Source organism: Myotis brandtii, unplaced genomic scaffold (genome assembly GCF_000412655.1).
Source record: "Myotis brandtii unplaced genomic scaffold, ASM41265v1 scaffold1012, whole genome shotgun sequence".
NCBI classification, from domain to species: domain Eukaryota; kingdom Metazoa; phylum Chordata; class Mammalia; order Chiroptera; family Vespertilionidae; genus Myotis; species Myotis brandtii.
The window spans coordinates 361,889-377,360 of NW_005353371.1; the positions used below are offsets into that span (position 1 = coordinate 361,889).

Below are 15,472 nucleotides of genomic sequence, written 5' to 3' on the forward strand. Positions count from 1 at the left end.
TTGGCTTCCTCCGTCACTGAAGCAAGCAAGCCTCCTGTTAGCTTCAAGCTGCCTGGCTGCCGGCCGCCATCTTGGTTGGCAGTTAATTTGCATATCACCCTGATTAGCCAATGGGAAGGGTAGCGGAGGTATGGCTAATTACCATGTTTCTCTATTATTAGATAGGATAGGATAAGTTCTTTGGTTTATCTCTTCTTGACCCTCCAACCCCACATTGAGGTATGTCAGTCTGTTCCATGCCTCCATGCTTTGGGTGTTTTTTGTTTGTCAATTCATTTTGTTCATTAGATTCCACAAATAAGTGAGATTATGTGATATTTGTCTTTCTCAGATTGGTTTATTTCACTTAGCAGGTCCATCCATGCTGTCCCATAGGGTAAGAGATCCCTCTTTTAGAGAGAGAGGAAGGGAGAGAAACATGGATGTGAGAGCAGAACATTTATTCGCTGCCTCCTGCACACTCCTTATCAGGGATCAAGTGTGCAACCCAAGCATGCAGCCTGACAGGCAATCAAACCAGCAACCTTTCAGTGCATGGGATGACATTCAACCAACTGAGCCACACTACCCATAGCCTGTTCTCTCTTTTTTAAAAAAAAAAATCTTTGTTGAGACTATTACAGATGTCCAATTTCTTATCCCATACTGCCCGCCTCCACCCAGTTCCCCCTGCCCCAGGCCTTCACCACCCTATTGTCTGTGTCCACAGGTACGATCTTTAATTAATCTCTTCCCACCTCCACCCCACCCTTTTCTCTGAGATTCTTCAGTCTATTCCATGCTTTCATGCATCTGATTCTATTTTATTCATCCAGTTTACTTTGTTCATTTATTTTGATTTTTCGATTCAATTGTTGATAGATATGTATTTATTGCCATTTTATTGTCTCCTCCTTTCCTCTCTTCTTAAAGAAGACCCTTCAACATTTCATGTAATACTGGTTTGGCGGTGATGAGCTCCGTTAGCTTTTTCTTGTTTGTGAAGCTCTTTATCGGACCCTCACTTCTAAATGAGAGCTTTGCTGGGGAGAGTCATCTTGGTTGTAGGTCCTTATATTCATCATTTTGAATATTTCTTGCCACTCCCTTCTGGCTGCAAAGTTTCTGTTGAGAACTCACCTGACAGTCATATGGGTGCTTACCTTGTAGGTAACTAACTGCTTTTCTCTTTCAGCTTTTAAAATTCTCTCTTTGTCTTTAGCCCTTGGCATTTTAATTATGATGTGTCTTGGTGTGGGCCTCTTTGGATTCTTCTTGTTTGGGAATCTGTGCTTCCTGGACTTGTAGGGGAAGTTTTCTATCATTAGGTAGGGGAAGTTTTCTGTCATTACTTCTTCAAATAGGTTTTCAATAGCTTGCTCTCTCTCTTCTCCTTCTGGCACCCCCATAATGCAGATGTTGGTATGCTTGAAGTTTTCCCAGAGGCTCCTTACACTGTCTTCATATTTTTGGATTCTTTTTTCTTTTTGCTGTTCTGTTTGGGTGTTTTTTGCTTCCTCATATTCCAAACCATTGATTTGATTCTCAGAATCATCTACTCTACTGTTGAATCCTTGTAAATTATTCTTTATTTCAGTTAGTGTATGCTTAATTTCTGACTGGTCCTTTTTCATATCTTTGACATTCTCACTAAGATCCTTAAAAATCTCATGAAGATCCTTGAGTAACCTCATAACCATGGTTTTGAACTCTGTATCCAGTAGTTTGCTTGCTTCCATTTCTTTCATTTGTGATGTTTCTTTGTCTCTACATTTTGGCTTGCTTCCCTGTGTTTGTTTCTATATACTAGGTGAAGGGGATTTATCAGGGTGGGGCAAACAGTGTGCTCCTGACTGAGGAGACTCAGATATGGCTGCCAGTCAGCCCTGCCACAGGGGAGGTCCCAGCACAGAAACAGTGACCCTTGCCAGCACCCCCTGTTTGGGAGAGAGCTGCCCTCAAGTTCCTGCCCTGATGCCGGACAATCCAGTTCCTCCCCATGTGTTTCTAGGTCCCCCAGCACTGGAGCTCAGAAGAAGCAGGACCGTGTAAGTTTGTGCATGGGCCCATTAAGAGGAACACCTGGGATTCCACCAACCTCCATGTCACTCAGCCGCAATCCCCACTGGTTTTTACAGCCTGTAGTTGTGGGGACTTCTCTTCCCAGTTCTGGAACCCTGGGCTGGGGGTCTGGTGTGGGGCTGTGACCCCTTGCTCCTCACGTGCGGCCTCTGCAGAGATGATATCCTTCCTGATTAAAACAATGGCACATGTGTGTGTCAGATCAGCTCATTCCACGCCTCCACCCCTCCTACTTATCTCAATGTGCTTTCTTCTTTACTTCTCTAGTTGTAGGACTTCCATTCAGCCAGTTTTCAGGTGATTCTGAATGATGCCTGTTCTGTATTTTAGTTGTAATTTTGATGTGGTTGTGGGAAATGGCAAGTACCAGCATTTACCTACACCACCATCTTGGTTCTCCCTGTTCTCTCCTTTTTAATAAAACAGACAATATTTTTTAAAAAAAAAACAATTTTTAATATATTTAATTGATTTTTTACAGAGAGGAAGGGAGAGGGATAGAGAGTTAGAAACATCGATGAGAGAGAAACATCGATCAGCTGCCTCCTGCACACCTCCTACTGGGGATGTGCCCGCAACCAAGGTAGCCTCCTGCACTCCTACTGGGGATGTGCCCGCAACCAAGGTACATGCCCTTGACTGGAATCGAACCTGGGACCTTTCAGTCCGCAGGCCAACGCTCTATCCACTGAGCCAAACCGGTTAGGGCCAGACTTAATATTTTAATTGTTTATAATTTCCCACAGTCAATGAATGGCTATGTTTAAAAGGTTTATTGTATGTGTGGATATTTTACATGAGAGAACAGTAGCTGATAAACACCTTGACCTACTTGCATAAAGTCTTTGTGCCTCTCTTTCGAGAACCTTTCCTGGGCACAGACATCCTATGGGAAGCCCTTTGAGTGGAGGTTCCTCTTGGGTAACTTTTCCACCTATCCTAGGTCAGTGCTGCCTCACCCTGAGTTTGTCACCTTTAAACATTTACTCATTTTATGCTAGTCTGAGGTTTATAATGAATAAAAATGTATTTCATCATTGCAACTTGAAACACAGTATAAAATGTTTTTAAATATGCTAGAGACAAGTGGCTTTAGGAAAAATAAAATATTCATTGTTACATCTCATGTATTAAAGTCTTGTTCCCTAGCCGGTTTGGTTCAGTGGGTAGAGCATGGGCCTGTGGACTGAAGAGTCTTGGTTTTGATTCTGGACCAGGGCACGTACCTCGGTTGCAGGCTCAAACCCCGGCCTTGGTAGGGGCACATGCAGGAGGCAAGCAATTGATAGTATCTCTCTCACTTTAATGTTTCCCTCTCCCTGTCTCTCCCTCTCCCTTCCACTCTCTCTAAAAATCAATGGAAAAATATCCTCGGGTGAGGATTAATAAAAAAGAAATAATAAAGTTTTGTTTCTCTTTTCCTTTTGAGTGTGGGTAGGAATAGTAAAAGGCCTATTCTTTTATTTTGAGTGAGTCAAATGGATTTTCAGGGCTTAGAACAGATGTGTAGAAGTATGATTAATAGTTTATAAAATGCCCAGCCAGTGTAGCTTGTGACCAGGAGGTCACAGTTTGATTCCCAGTCAGGGCATATATCTGGGTTTCAGGGTCGAGCCCCAGTAGGGGGCATGCAGGAGGCAACCAGTTGATGGTTCTCTCTCATCACTGATGTTTCTCTCTCTTTTCCCCTCTCCCTTCCTCTCTCTGAAATCAATAAAAACATTTTTCAAAAATAGTTTATAAAACAGAGTCTTGCCCTGGCTACTGTGGCTCAGTTGGCTAAGCATTGCCCCATGCACCAAAAGTTTGGGGGTCCCATCCCCAGTTGTGGTGTTTATGGGAAGAAACTGATCAATGTTTCTCTGTCACATTGATGTTTCTCTTTCTCCCTTCCCCTTCCTTTCTCTCTGAAAAAAATCAAAAACATTTTTTAAAATCTTGCCATCCTATATAATAAAAGGCTGATATGCAAATTGTCCCCTCGGGTGTTCGACTGACCAGGAGTTTGACCACTCACTATGACATGCGCTGACCACCAGGGAGAGGTGCGGAATGAAGGAAGGCCCTGGCCGGCAGCTAGGGGAAGGAAGGCTGTAGCCATCAGATGGGGGAAGGAAGGCCCCAGCTGGCAGCTGGGGTGAGGAAGGCCCCAGTCGACCCTGACCGCCGGCCAGGCCTAGGGACCCTACCCGTGCATGGATTTCGTGCACAGGGCCTCTAGTGGAAACAGTAAACAATGAACTTTTTTTGGCAATGCAATAGGTATTTGTGGATTTTCTTGTTGAGCTAGAAAAGTGCCTTACAGTTTTTTTCTCTCGACACATAAGCACTGGTGGAGTATTTTTAAAAATATATTGTTGGTTTTTTAAAATTATCTGCATTGTTGAAAGTATCATTGATGTCCCCCTTGTTATTTTATTATTTACTAGAGGCCTGGTGCATGATATTCGTGCACTTGGGGAGGGGTCTCTCAGCCCAGCCTGCGCCCTCTCGCAGTTCAGGACCCCCAAGGGATCCTTAGGGCTGCCAGTGGTGGGAAAGGCTCCTGCCACCGTGGCTGCACTCGCCAGCCGTGAGCCCAGCTTCTGGCTGAGCCGCACTCCCCCTGTGGGAGCACATTGACCACCAGGGGGCATCTCCTGCATTGAGCATCTGCCCCCTGGTGGTCAGTGCATGTCATAGCGACCTTCTGCCCCCTGATGGTCAGTGTGTGTCAGTGACCAGTTGTTCCACCATTCGGTTGATTTGCATATTAGCCTTTTATTATATAGGATTTCAGAGAGAGAGGGAGAGGGAAAGAGAAAAAAACATCAATGATGAGAGAGAATCATTGATTGGCTGCCTCCTCCATGCCCCCTACTGGGGATGGAGCCCGCAACCCGGCATGTGTCCTGACCGGGAATCAAACCGTGACCTCCTGGTTCATGAGTTGACACTCAACTACTGAGCCACACCGGCCAGGCTAAACACCGTGTTTATTTATTTTAATATATTTTATTGATTTTTTACAGCGAGGAAGGGATGAGGGATAGAGAGTTAGAATCATCGATGAGAGAGAAACACTGATCAGCTGCCTCCTGCACACCCTCTACTGGGGATGTGCCTGCAACCAAGGTACATGCCCTTGACTGGAATTGAACCTGGGACCCTTTAGTCCGCAGGCCGATGCTCTATCCACTGAGCCAAACCGGTCAGGGCTAAACACCGTGTTTAAATGACTTTGCTAGATTGTTGGAACACTGGCAATGTGTCATTTAAAATATCAGTGGTGGTCCAGAACAACCTCAGTGGGGAGCAGAGGCCTAAGGCCAGTTACTTAAACCTCAGGAAGGTTCCCACCCCAAGCCTCCAAAGGGAAGTAGTTGAAGGCCCCTGATTTATTCTGGGGAGCCTCTCCCTTCAGGTGTCCTACCTGCTCACACCCACCATGGAAGAAGCCTCTACTGTGAGAAGCTACAGCCCTGGGAAGCTGGGGAAGCAAGTGGACATGAGGGAGGGCGTGATGCCCCTTCTGAGGTTTTAGTTATGGTTCCCTGGGGCCTTTTTCTAGACAGATTGGATTTTGTATCCACAGTGTAATTGCAGTCAGAGTGTATGTAATTTGTGTACATTGAGAAAGTCTGGGAAAGTCAGGGGTCTTTGTCTTGGGTTAGGGATTGTCACTTTGGGAGTTCATTTGGGTCAGAACCTTACACTGAATCCAGCAGTGTTTTCTCACTATGAGCTGAAGCCTGAGAGAGGGAGCAGTTTCGTTATTCCCTGGGAAGAGAAGCTCCCAGAGTTCACTCTGTGGGTTGCTCAGGTGTCCTTCCACCCCTTCCCCAGTGACTATCCCACTGTTTTCAGACAAAGTGGAAGGTCCTCTTCCCCACTGGCTGCTGCCAGGAGTTGAGTTCTTATGATATCTCAAGAAAAATAACTTTCTGAGACTCACGGGGAGAACAAGTGATTTTTTATTTTATTTTATTGATTTTTTACAAAGAGGAAGGGAGAGGGATAGAGAGTTAGAAACATCCCCACAACCAAGGTACATGCCCTTGACCGGAATCGAACCTGGGACTTTTCAGTCCACAGGCCGACGCTCTAGCCACTGAGCCAAACCGGTCAGGGCTATCTCTGGGCTTCTAAAGTCCCATCTCCCTTAGTCCAGTCATAGAAGAAGTGTAGCTTGGGTTTCAGTAAAGCTAGAAGCAAAGCCACTGTCCAGAGGTTCCATTCCATGTTGCAGCTGGATCCAGTACAGCATTAGGCTAGCTGCAGTCCACTAGTCCATTGTGGGTGAGGGCCCACATGGCTGTGGGCCACATAGGAGAATGCCAGAGAGCACGCCCCAAGCAACAGGAGCCCCCAGGGTCCTGAAGGCACAAGAGAGGGAATTTCTCTGTTCGGGGATGTTCAGGGGATTAAATATCCCCAATCCTCATGTGCTTGCAGTGGCCATGCCCCTTCTGGCCAATGACCTTTTTTCCCAGGCAAGACTGACAGACAAGTACTTTTCCTATTTCACCCCAGCTTTACTGGGTATGCATCTATCTTCCCTTTGTCCAGTCCCCTTTCCTCAGGATATGCCTATAATGCCTGGCCTTCCCTTCGTATTATTAATAACAATCATTATTACAACAGTATCATTCCCAACCCCCCTGAGAGAAAAGGAACCTCTTTGTAATCTTACCTAGGAAAAATGGACTAAGGTCTCCTCCATCTCTTGTAACTGCTTCCTGCTATGAAGGGACATAGTCCTGCCTATCCCAAGGCTCAAAGGTTCTCCCTGTCTGACCAGGAAGGAGGTAGCTAAAGAGACAGCGAATCTTCATGTAGGGATTCTGTAAAGTCCAGGTCATTCTGGCGTCCCTGGGAGGTGACATAGGCAATGTCTAGGAGGCTGGTTCATTGGACAAGCTGGCATTCTTGTTCTGTTCTAGAAATGACAGACTTGACAAGAAGGTTAACAGGCACAATTCAAAAGTGAGGAGACTAAACGTCTAGTGACAGGTAAGAGCCCATGTGGTAAAGGGGAAGATTAACTTACAGCGTCCCCAGTTACGTCGGGGGAATAACTTCTTCCCTGGAGGCAGGTGTGTTGCACCTGTCGGAAACTTTTGTCCATCATACATAACATTGCGGACGGATCCTGAGAATTCTCGTGTTTCTGTTCTAAGGTTTGAGGCCAATCATGAGAATTCTTTAAAAAGATATTAGCTTGTAAGAACATGTAATAAATAACTTAAAAATGCAATGGGGCCGAAACCGGTTTGGCTCGGTGGATAGAGCGTCGGCCTGCAGACTGAGGGGTCCCAGGTTCGATTCCGGTTAAGGGTATGTATTTGGGTTGCGGGCACATCCCCAGTGGGAGATGTGCAGGAGGCAGCTGATCGATGTTTCTCTAAAAAATAAAAATAAAAATAAAAATGCAATGGGTATTTAATTTTAAAGCGTGCCTTTAACATTTACGTAAAATGTTTTTTGTACTCGTTCAATATAAACTTATCTGGCCACTGGGTAAAGCTAGCAATAAAACTACTGGTCCGCAATGTGTTAACTCACATTAAGCTAAGGGAAATCTAAGATTTACCTAATGAGAAACTATGAGCCTTTTCTGTCTGAACCCTTTGGACAGAAAAGGGAACATAGTTTCTAGTGAAGCCGATAGACTGTCCATACTTCATTGACTCAGCTATAAGTCCAAACCATTGACTCTCATTTTCAGGACACAGTGATTCAGTTGGCTTCTAAGAGAGGCCTATATTGTGTGAGCAAGTAATCAGGTAAATAAGGACATGGGCATACATTCTATGAAAATAGAAGAACACAAAACACAGCATACAGCAAATCATAAACTAAGTGAAAAGATTTCCAGATACAAGGCTTCTGCTGGGATTAAATCACACCATGACAGTCTGATAGACTGTCTGAAGGTAAAACATCTCTGGTAATGTCATCAGGGCTGAGGCCTGTATGGCAGTGGTCAGCAAACTGCGGCTCGCGAGCCACATGTGGCTCTTTGGCCCCTTGAGTGTGGCTCTTCCACAAAATACCACGTGCGGGCGCGCACGTACGGTGCGATTGAAACTTTGTGGCCCATGTGCAGAAGTCGGTTTTCAGCCTGGGCGAGTCTATTTTGAAGAAGTGGCGTTAGAAGAAGTGGGGGGTGTCGGTTGGTCGGGCGAGGGGAGACGCAGTGCAGGTGGGCCTCAGGATACGCAGTGCGGGGGATGCAGGCGATTCGTGCACAAGTTGAGTGAGCCAGTCAGTCAGCAGTCTCGTTGTGCAGTGGTTAGTGCTAGTCGTGTCCACAAATCGCGCGCGGGTGACAAAAGTACCTACTCGAAGCATAAAGTTACCTGTATTTTTCCAACCAGCTGCAAATCCTACAGGTATTTTTGTCATCAATTTAAGAATTGTAATTATTTTGTGTTGGTGGCTTTATTATTATTTTAGCAAAGGCCAGCTTAGGAGTACCCTAATTAAGTTAATAACAATGTACCTACCTATATAGTTTAAGTTTAAAAAATTTGGCTCTCAAAAGAAATTTCAATCGTTGTACTGTTGATATTTGGCTCTGTTGACTAATGAGTTTGCCGACCACTGCTATATGGCATACACAAACATAACCTTAAAAACAATACTTTGAAGACAGTTCATTGCATTGGAGTCCAATATTCCCAATTGTGATTTCCACTGAAACACAATTTTTCTCCCTAAGATTACCCTCATTTTCAAAGAGATTGCATTAAGTCCAGTTTTAGTTTGGCCTGATTGTTTGAATAAGCACAACAAGAATAGCAACTGATCAAATCAATCACATGGGCTCTTTCAAATTTGCTTTGCTTGATTTTTCACAAGGAATCTTTAAATCAGCGGTTCTCAACCTGTGAGTCGCGACCCCTTTGGCGTTCGAACGACCCTTTCACAGGGGTCGCCTAAGACCATCCTGCATATCAGATATTTACATTACGATTCATAACAGTGGCAACATTACAGTTATGAAGTAGCAATGAAAATAATTTTATGGTTGGGTCACAACATGAGGAACTGTATTTAAAGGGCTAGAAGGTTGAGAACCACTGCTTTAAATTGACCTTTAGTGAGCAGTCAGCCCCTCAGGAGGAGAAGTTAAGCCACAGTTGGCATTAGGCTGAGCCTGAAATACCTGTAGGTTTGGGTCAAGTCCTCAAGTCCTTGATGTCCACGAAGGTGTCTTGAGGTTCCTTCCTTGCCATCTTTCAGGAAAATAACCTTCATCCTTTACCTGGAAAGACTGTGATGAACCACATGACCAAGCAAGGTATTAGGCCATTTCTGCAAGTGACTTTTGATTGACCGATCAGCTTTAAGAGTCCGTCTCAATTCCTTAAGCTTTCTGGTGACGTCCAGAATCCAGGCATGTCTCTCTTGGACATGGCATTCCAAAGTCTTGGTTAATAGGGACACATAGTTTGGAACTGGTCTTATTGGATTAATGCGAAGAAATATACTGCCATGACTCATTCATTAAGAATTGCCAAAATCTGGAGGGATCAGGTAGGGAGAAAAAAGGTAAAAGTAAGCAATTAGCATTCCCTAAATTGGCAAACACATTTTAGCCTGGCCAGTATGGCTCAGTGGTTGAGTGTCAGCCTATGAACCAGGAGGTCATGTTTCAATTCCCGGTCAGGGCATATGCCCGTTTGCAGGCTCATTGCCCAGTGTGGTGCATGCAGGAGGCAGCCAATCAATGATTCTGTCTCATCATTGATGTTTCTATCTCTCCTTCCCCCTTCCTCTCTAAAATCAATATAAATATATATTAAAATACAAATAAATAAATAAATTTTTTTTTAAAAAAAGATGAGTTTTCTCACAGGAATTGAGGTACTTAATATAGGAATATTATGTTATTATTTGAATTTTTTCAAAGTGATCTTTACTCTGACGTTAGAGAGTAATGAAGACTTTAAGTGATCAAAATAAAATCATATCAATAAATTCCATGTGTTCATGAGGAATTGAGTGTGGCTAATAAATAATAGTCTGACAAGCAAGTCATAGAATGAATGTTGGGGACATCGTGTCCTATGTGAACTTCTTACGAAATATGTATAGATCCCTAGTGCTGTCTAACTCACCCATATACATATGTGGAATATTTTAGGACTCAGTGGCCTTTGAGGATGTTAATGTGGAGTTCACCATGGAGGAGTGGGCTTTCCTGGATCCATCCCAGAAGAAACTCTATACAGATGTGATGCTGGAAACCTTCTGGAACCTGGCATCAGTAGGTAGTGATGACAACTTCTTATTTATTTAGTCAATTAGAAAATTATGTTGCTTGCTCATCAGTGCTGCTTCAAGAACTGAAATGTGGAAAGGGAATACATTGATAATTAAACTAGGCATGATCACAGCTCATCATGGACCTAAAGTCTAACCATTTTTTATACTAGTATTTTTTTAATAATTCATGATGCTTTCTTTTTTCTAGCATGTATTTTAGAAGAAAAATGTGAAGACCATGACAGTGAAGATCAGTGTGAACATCATGAAATGAATCTTAGGTGAGTCACACTGACATGAGAAAGCAATGTTCCACAAGATAATCTTAATATATGATCAAATATTCCCAGTCAAGGGCAGATACCTGGGTTGCAGGTTCAATCCCTGGCCCCAGTCAGGGTATTTGCGGGAGGCAACCATCGATGTCTCTCTCTCACATCGATCTTTCTCTCTCTCTCTTCCTCCTTTCCTCCCTCTTCCTCCCTACCTTCCACTTTCTCTAAAAATGAATGGAAAAAAATATCCTTTGGTGAGGATTAACAATAATAATAATAATAATAATAATAATAGATACACATGGGCCCTTGCGGGGTGGCTCAGTTGGTTGTAGCATCATCTAGTATACCAAAAGGTTGCAGGTTTGATTCCCATTCAGGGCACATACCTAGGTTGCAGGTTTGATCCCTGGTAGGGGCACGTACAGGAGGCAACCAATTGATGTTTCTTTCTCACATTGATATTCCCCCCCACCACCACCCCCTCATCTCAATAAACATATATTCTCTCGGGTAAGGATTTTTTAAAAAGTACACTAGGAACACTATTCAGAAACATCATTAATGACTATGACTAATAGTATCTACGATTGAGTCCACCTTCAAGGCTTTTAGTATATCCACGCTCAAACAACCTGAATGTGCAGAAACCCCATACTTTCCTTAAAAATGGTAAAAATGTCACTGTCATACTAGTAATAAATATAACATCATTGATAAGCAAAGTATTAATAACATGCTTCTGATTTTTACAGCAGTCATATGGTAGAGAGCCTCTGTAAATGGAAGGATGGGAGTCAATTCAGAGAAAACTTCAGACAGATTCCACATCAAAATGAAAGGAAGAAAACTCCTACTGAAATACAACTACCCACATCCAGGTTGTGTAGACAAGTCTTCATGCATTATTTATCCTTTAATAACCTCATGAGCTCTGACACTGGACCCCAACTATACCAGTGTGAGGAATATGAAGGGAAGCCTTATAAATGTAAGGAATGTGGGAAAGCTTTCAAGCATCTCCGATATATTAATGTACATGAAAAGAAACACAGTAGAGAAAGGCCCTATGAATGTACAAAATGTGGTAAAGCCTACAGGTATTTAAGTAACTTATGTCGACATGCAAGAACTCATACTCAAGAGAAATTCTATGAGTGTAAGAAGTGTGGGAAAGCCTGGAGTTCTCTCCTCATATTTCAAAGACACATGATCAAGCACACTAGAGATGGACCTTTTAAATGTAAGGAGTGTGGGAAAGAATTCCGTTGTCCAAGAAACTTTCGACATCATGAAATGATACACAATGGAGAAAGGCCCTATGAATGTAAGGAATGTGCTAAAGCCTTCAGTTCTCTCAAATATCTTAAAAATCATACAAGGACTCATGATGGAAAGAAGCCTTATGAATGTAAGGAATGTGGTAAAGCTTTCCGTTATGCCACTTCCCTTAGAAATCATGAAATAGCTCATACTGGGGAGAAACCCTATGAGTGTAAGCAATGTGGGAAAGCCTTTAGTCGTCTCAGTTACTTTCAAGTTCATGAAAAAACTCATAGTGAAGAGAAACCATATGAGTGTAAACAATGTGGCAAAGCTTTCCGTTCTCTCAAGTCCTCTCGAGTACATGAAAGAACACACAGTGGAGAAAAACCCTACGAATGTACAGAATGTGGTAAAATCTTCGGTTACTCAAGTAGTTTACATAAACATTTGAAAACACACTCTAGAGATAAACCCTGTTAATGTAAAGAATGTGGGAGAGCCTTATTTATCTTTCAGCTGTGCAATCACATAAGATGCTCCAGATTGGGGATGGGCCCTAAAAAATGTCAGGAGTGTTAGAAAGCATTCATTTCTTCCAGTGTATTCTATAGAATGAAAGAACTCACACTGAAGAGAGGCCTTGTCAGTATAAACATTGTAGAAGAGCCTTGGGTTGCCCTAGTTCTTTACAAAATCATACCCAAGAATAAGTCTATGAATATAAGGAGTGTGGGAGAGCCTTTCTTGCCGTCCCTTTTCCTTGGAAAGACCATGAAAAAAAACTCAAAGTGGAGAGAATTCTATTGAATGTAAACGATGTAGGAAAACCTTCATTTAGCCTCATATCCCCACAATGCCATGTGAGTATGTACACTGAATAGGTATTGTATAATGCTAGTGAAGACAAACTTTTAACAAATACTTTCAGAGGAGCTTGTAAACTGCACTGGAAGGCAATCATATTGCTGTAACTAGTACAGCCGTGGGCAAACTACGGCCCGCGGGCCTGATCCGGCCTGTTTGAAATGAATAAAACTAAAAAAAAAAAAGACCGTACCCTTTTATGTAATGATGTTTACTTTGAATTTATATTAGTTCACACAAACACTCCATCCATGCTTTTGTTCCGGCCCTCCGGTCCAGTTTAAGAACCCATTGTGGCCCTCGAGTCAAAAAGTTTGCCCACCCCTGACTAGTACATGTAAGCCCAGTGCAAATTAATTCCTATACTTCCAAAAATTCACAACATGAAAGAAATGCTATAAGCATTTAGATATCTATGGTCATTAACACTGACTCATTCTTAAAGTGATTCTCTGTAGTACAGAATTCTACTTTTGCAAGTAGAGGTTATATAATTCTGTAGAGACTTGAAGCCAGAGTTTGTAAGTTTAACAGGTATTTTTTTCCTTTTAGTCAGATAATAAACATTTATTACATCCGTGGGTGAATGGAAGTGGTTTACTAATATGCAAGTAGGTTTAACTTTTATGTAATTTTTGTAATTGTTCTGTAAGGAAAGGAACATTGAAAAATGGTACTTGGGTATTTGTTCTTTTTTCCCTACTGGCCTCCTGTGACAAGTATTGAATGAATATGCTTCACCCATATATATAATCTATTTTAACAGAAAAGTGCCTTTTCATTGGCCTGAAGAGCCTTACTCCATTTTCCTGTAAATACATGTTTTTTATTTTTTCAATTACAGTTGACATTCAGTATTATTTGTCAATAAATATTTGCGATATATTTGTACATATGCGAAGTTCATTGTAGAGTCCCATGTGAATTTTTTTCATCTATATCCTTTGCTTGTTGTCATTGCTTTTGGCTGGGTTTGAACTATGATGATTGCATTAAGAAGAGAATACCTGTGATAGGACAATAAGATCTATAGTCAGAGATGACCCTTCCTGACTCTGTTAGGTCAGCGTGAGGAATGTTGTGAACTGTATTTTCCACAATCTGGTGCCTTAATGGTTCCGTGTTAGAAATCACTAAGGCCTCACTTCCATGAAACTTGAATGCAGAAATGAAATAGGATTAGATTGGTTTTGAATCCACTTGTATAAAGGAGATGGCCAGAAGCATAGAGCTTTTGTGTACATTTGCTTTGAGTTTGTTTCCTCAATCTTTGCCCTGCCAGCCAAGAATATCCTCAAAACCTCCAGCGACTGCTTCACTTCCCTTGATGTCGGGTGTAAGCTTTACAGATGTTCACAATTTAACAGTAAAGATCCAGCATAGGTTGGCTTTTCCTGCAAGCCCATAGGTGTCCACCAGGCAACAAACATAGACGGTCACGGTTGAGGCTGTTTTCTGAAGGGTGCGCTCTGTTCTCTAGATTGTATTTGCATGAGGTCTAATTTGGCGAGTAATCATCTTGTCGTGGTGTTTCTAATACTGACTGTGATTCAGATCCTACTGTGACAGCTGCCATGGTGCAGTGCCACGGAGCCCCATGACAGTTTGTTCTTGTACCACCCTCTGCAGTGAGGGCTCTGAGCCAGTCCTTCCATGTGAGAATCGGCACTTTCCCCATTGCAGGCAGACTCTGATGTGTGCTGTCACTCAGAGCTGAGCCTAATCTCTCAATGTTGTCAGTTATCTTTGCATGTGATTAAAATTATGTGCATTTTTTCTCTCTAATCAATGCTTCTGTACTTTTTAAAGAAATAACTGTTTGCCAAGCACTCTTATGCTAAGAACTATTATTGTTTTTATTTCCTGAGGATATATTTAATATTCCAATGTAATTACGTAATTTCAGATCAACTTGTAATTTTTCCCATTTAATCATTATACATTCTGAGTCACAATTACGTGTGTACAAATTCAGACATGTTTTCCTGAGGCAAATTACATTTTTAATTTGTTTACTTAGAATTTTTGACATGAACTTCTTTCTTATTCATACAATTAAAAACTTCAGTCATGTTTGTTTTTTTTTAATCCTCTCCAGTGAAAGTCCAAGAAAATCACATATAGTAAAAGAGACATGTAATGGAATGAATTCAAATAATAAGAATGACCACAAACCATAAATGATTGAAGGGTGTAAGAGTAACAGCATATTTAAAAGGATTTCTTTTTTATTTAATCCTATATAATAAAGAGTCTGCCCCTTGAGTGTGTCTCTTATGGATGTGAAGAGTTGTAATCCAGTATGGTCTCACTCTGACCACTGGTACACTGGCTCTTGGATCTCCAAGGAGGTGCAAGGTCAGCCACTGTCTGGGGCCACCACAGAGACATCTGCAGATTCCTCCTCTTTGTAGGGGGTTTGGAAGTGCCCAGACGAGGCCCAGCAGTGAAGCAAGGCCGGCAGGGCCTTGGGCCTTCTTTTGGAAGCTCTGGGGCTCTCTGACCCAGCTGCAGTTTGACAGGTTTTAGGCGAAAGGACAGGCCATTCATATGCAAAAGCTGATGCCCACAGCTTGGGTGGGGTTGTAAATTAGGTGGGGTGGGGTCTCTGGGAATCACTAGGGTGGAGCAAACAGCAATGGCTGCCAGTCAGCCCTGAACTGGAGAAGTCCCTGGTTCTCTCTGCATCCCGCACCCCCGTGATTGCTGCGAGCCCCTCTAAGAGAAAGCCGCCCTCACGTTCCTGTCCCAGT

The 15,472-nt window shown here is 42.6% G+C and overlaps 1 protein-coding gene across 1 annotated transcript in view; it reads left to right on the forward strand.

Annotated features, from left to right (window-relative positions):
- The window catches only part of LOC102255815 (zinc finger protein 564), a 17,116-nt gene extending 4,226 nt beyond the window's left edge, over positions 1-12,890 (forward strand). Inside the window, exons 2-4 of the mRNA XM_005853221.2 lie at positions 10,193-10,319; positions 10,523-10,595; positions 11,345-12,890. Of these exons, the coding sequence (XP_005853283.1) occupies positions 10,193-10,319; positions 10,523-10,595; positions 11,345-12,335 (1,191 nt within the window). The 3' untranslated portion in view covers positions 12,336-12,890. The remainder of the gene's footprint in view (positions 1-10,192; positions 10,320-10,522; positions 10,596-11,344) is intronic.
- The last annotated feature ends 2,582 nt before the right edge of the window (positions 12,891-15,472 follow it).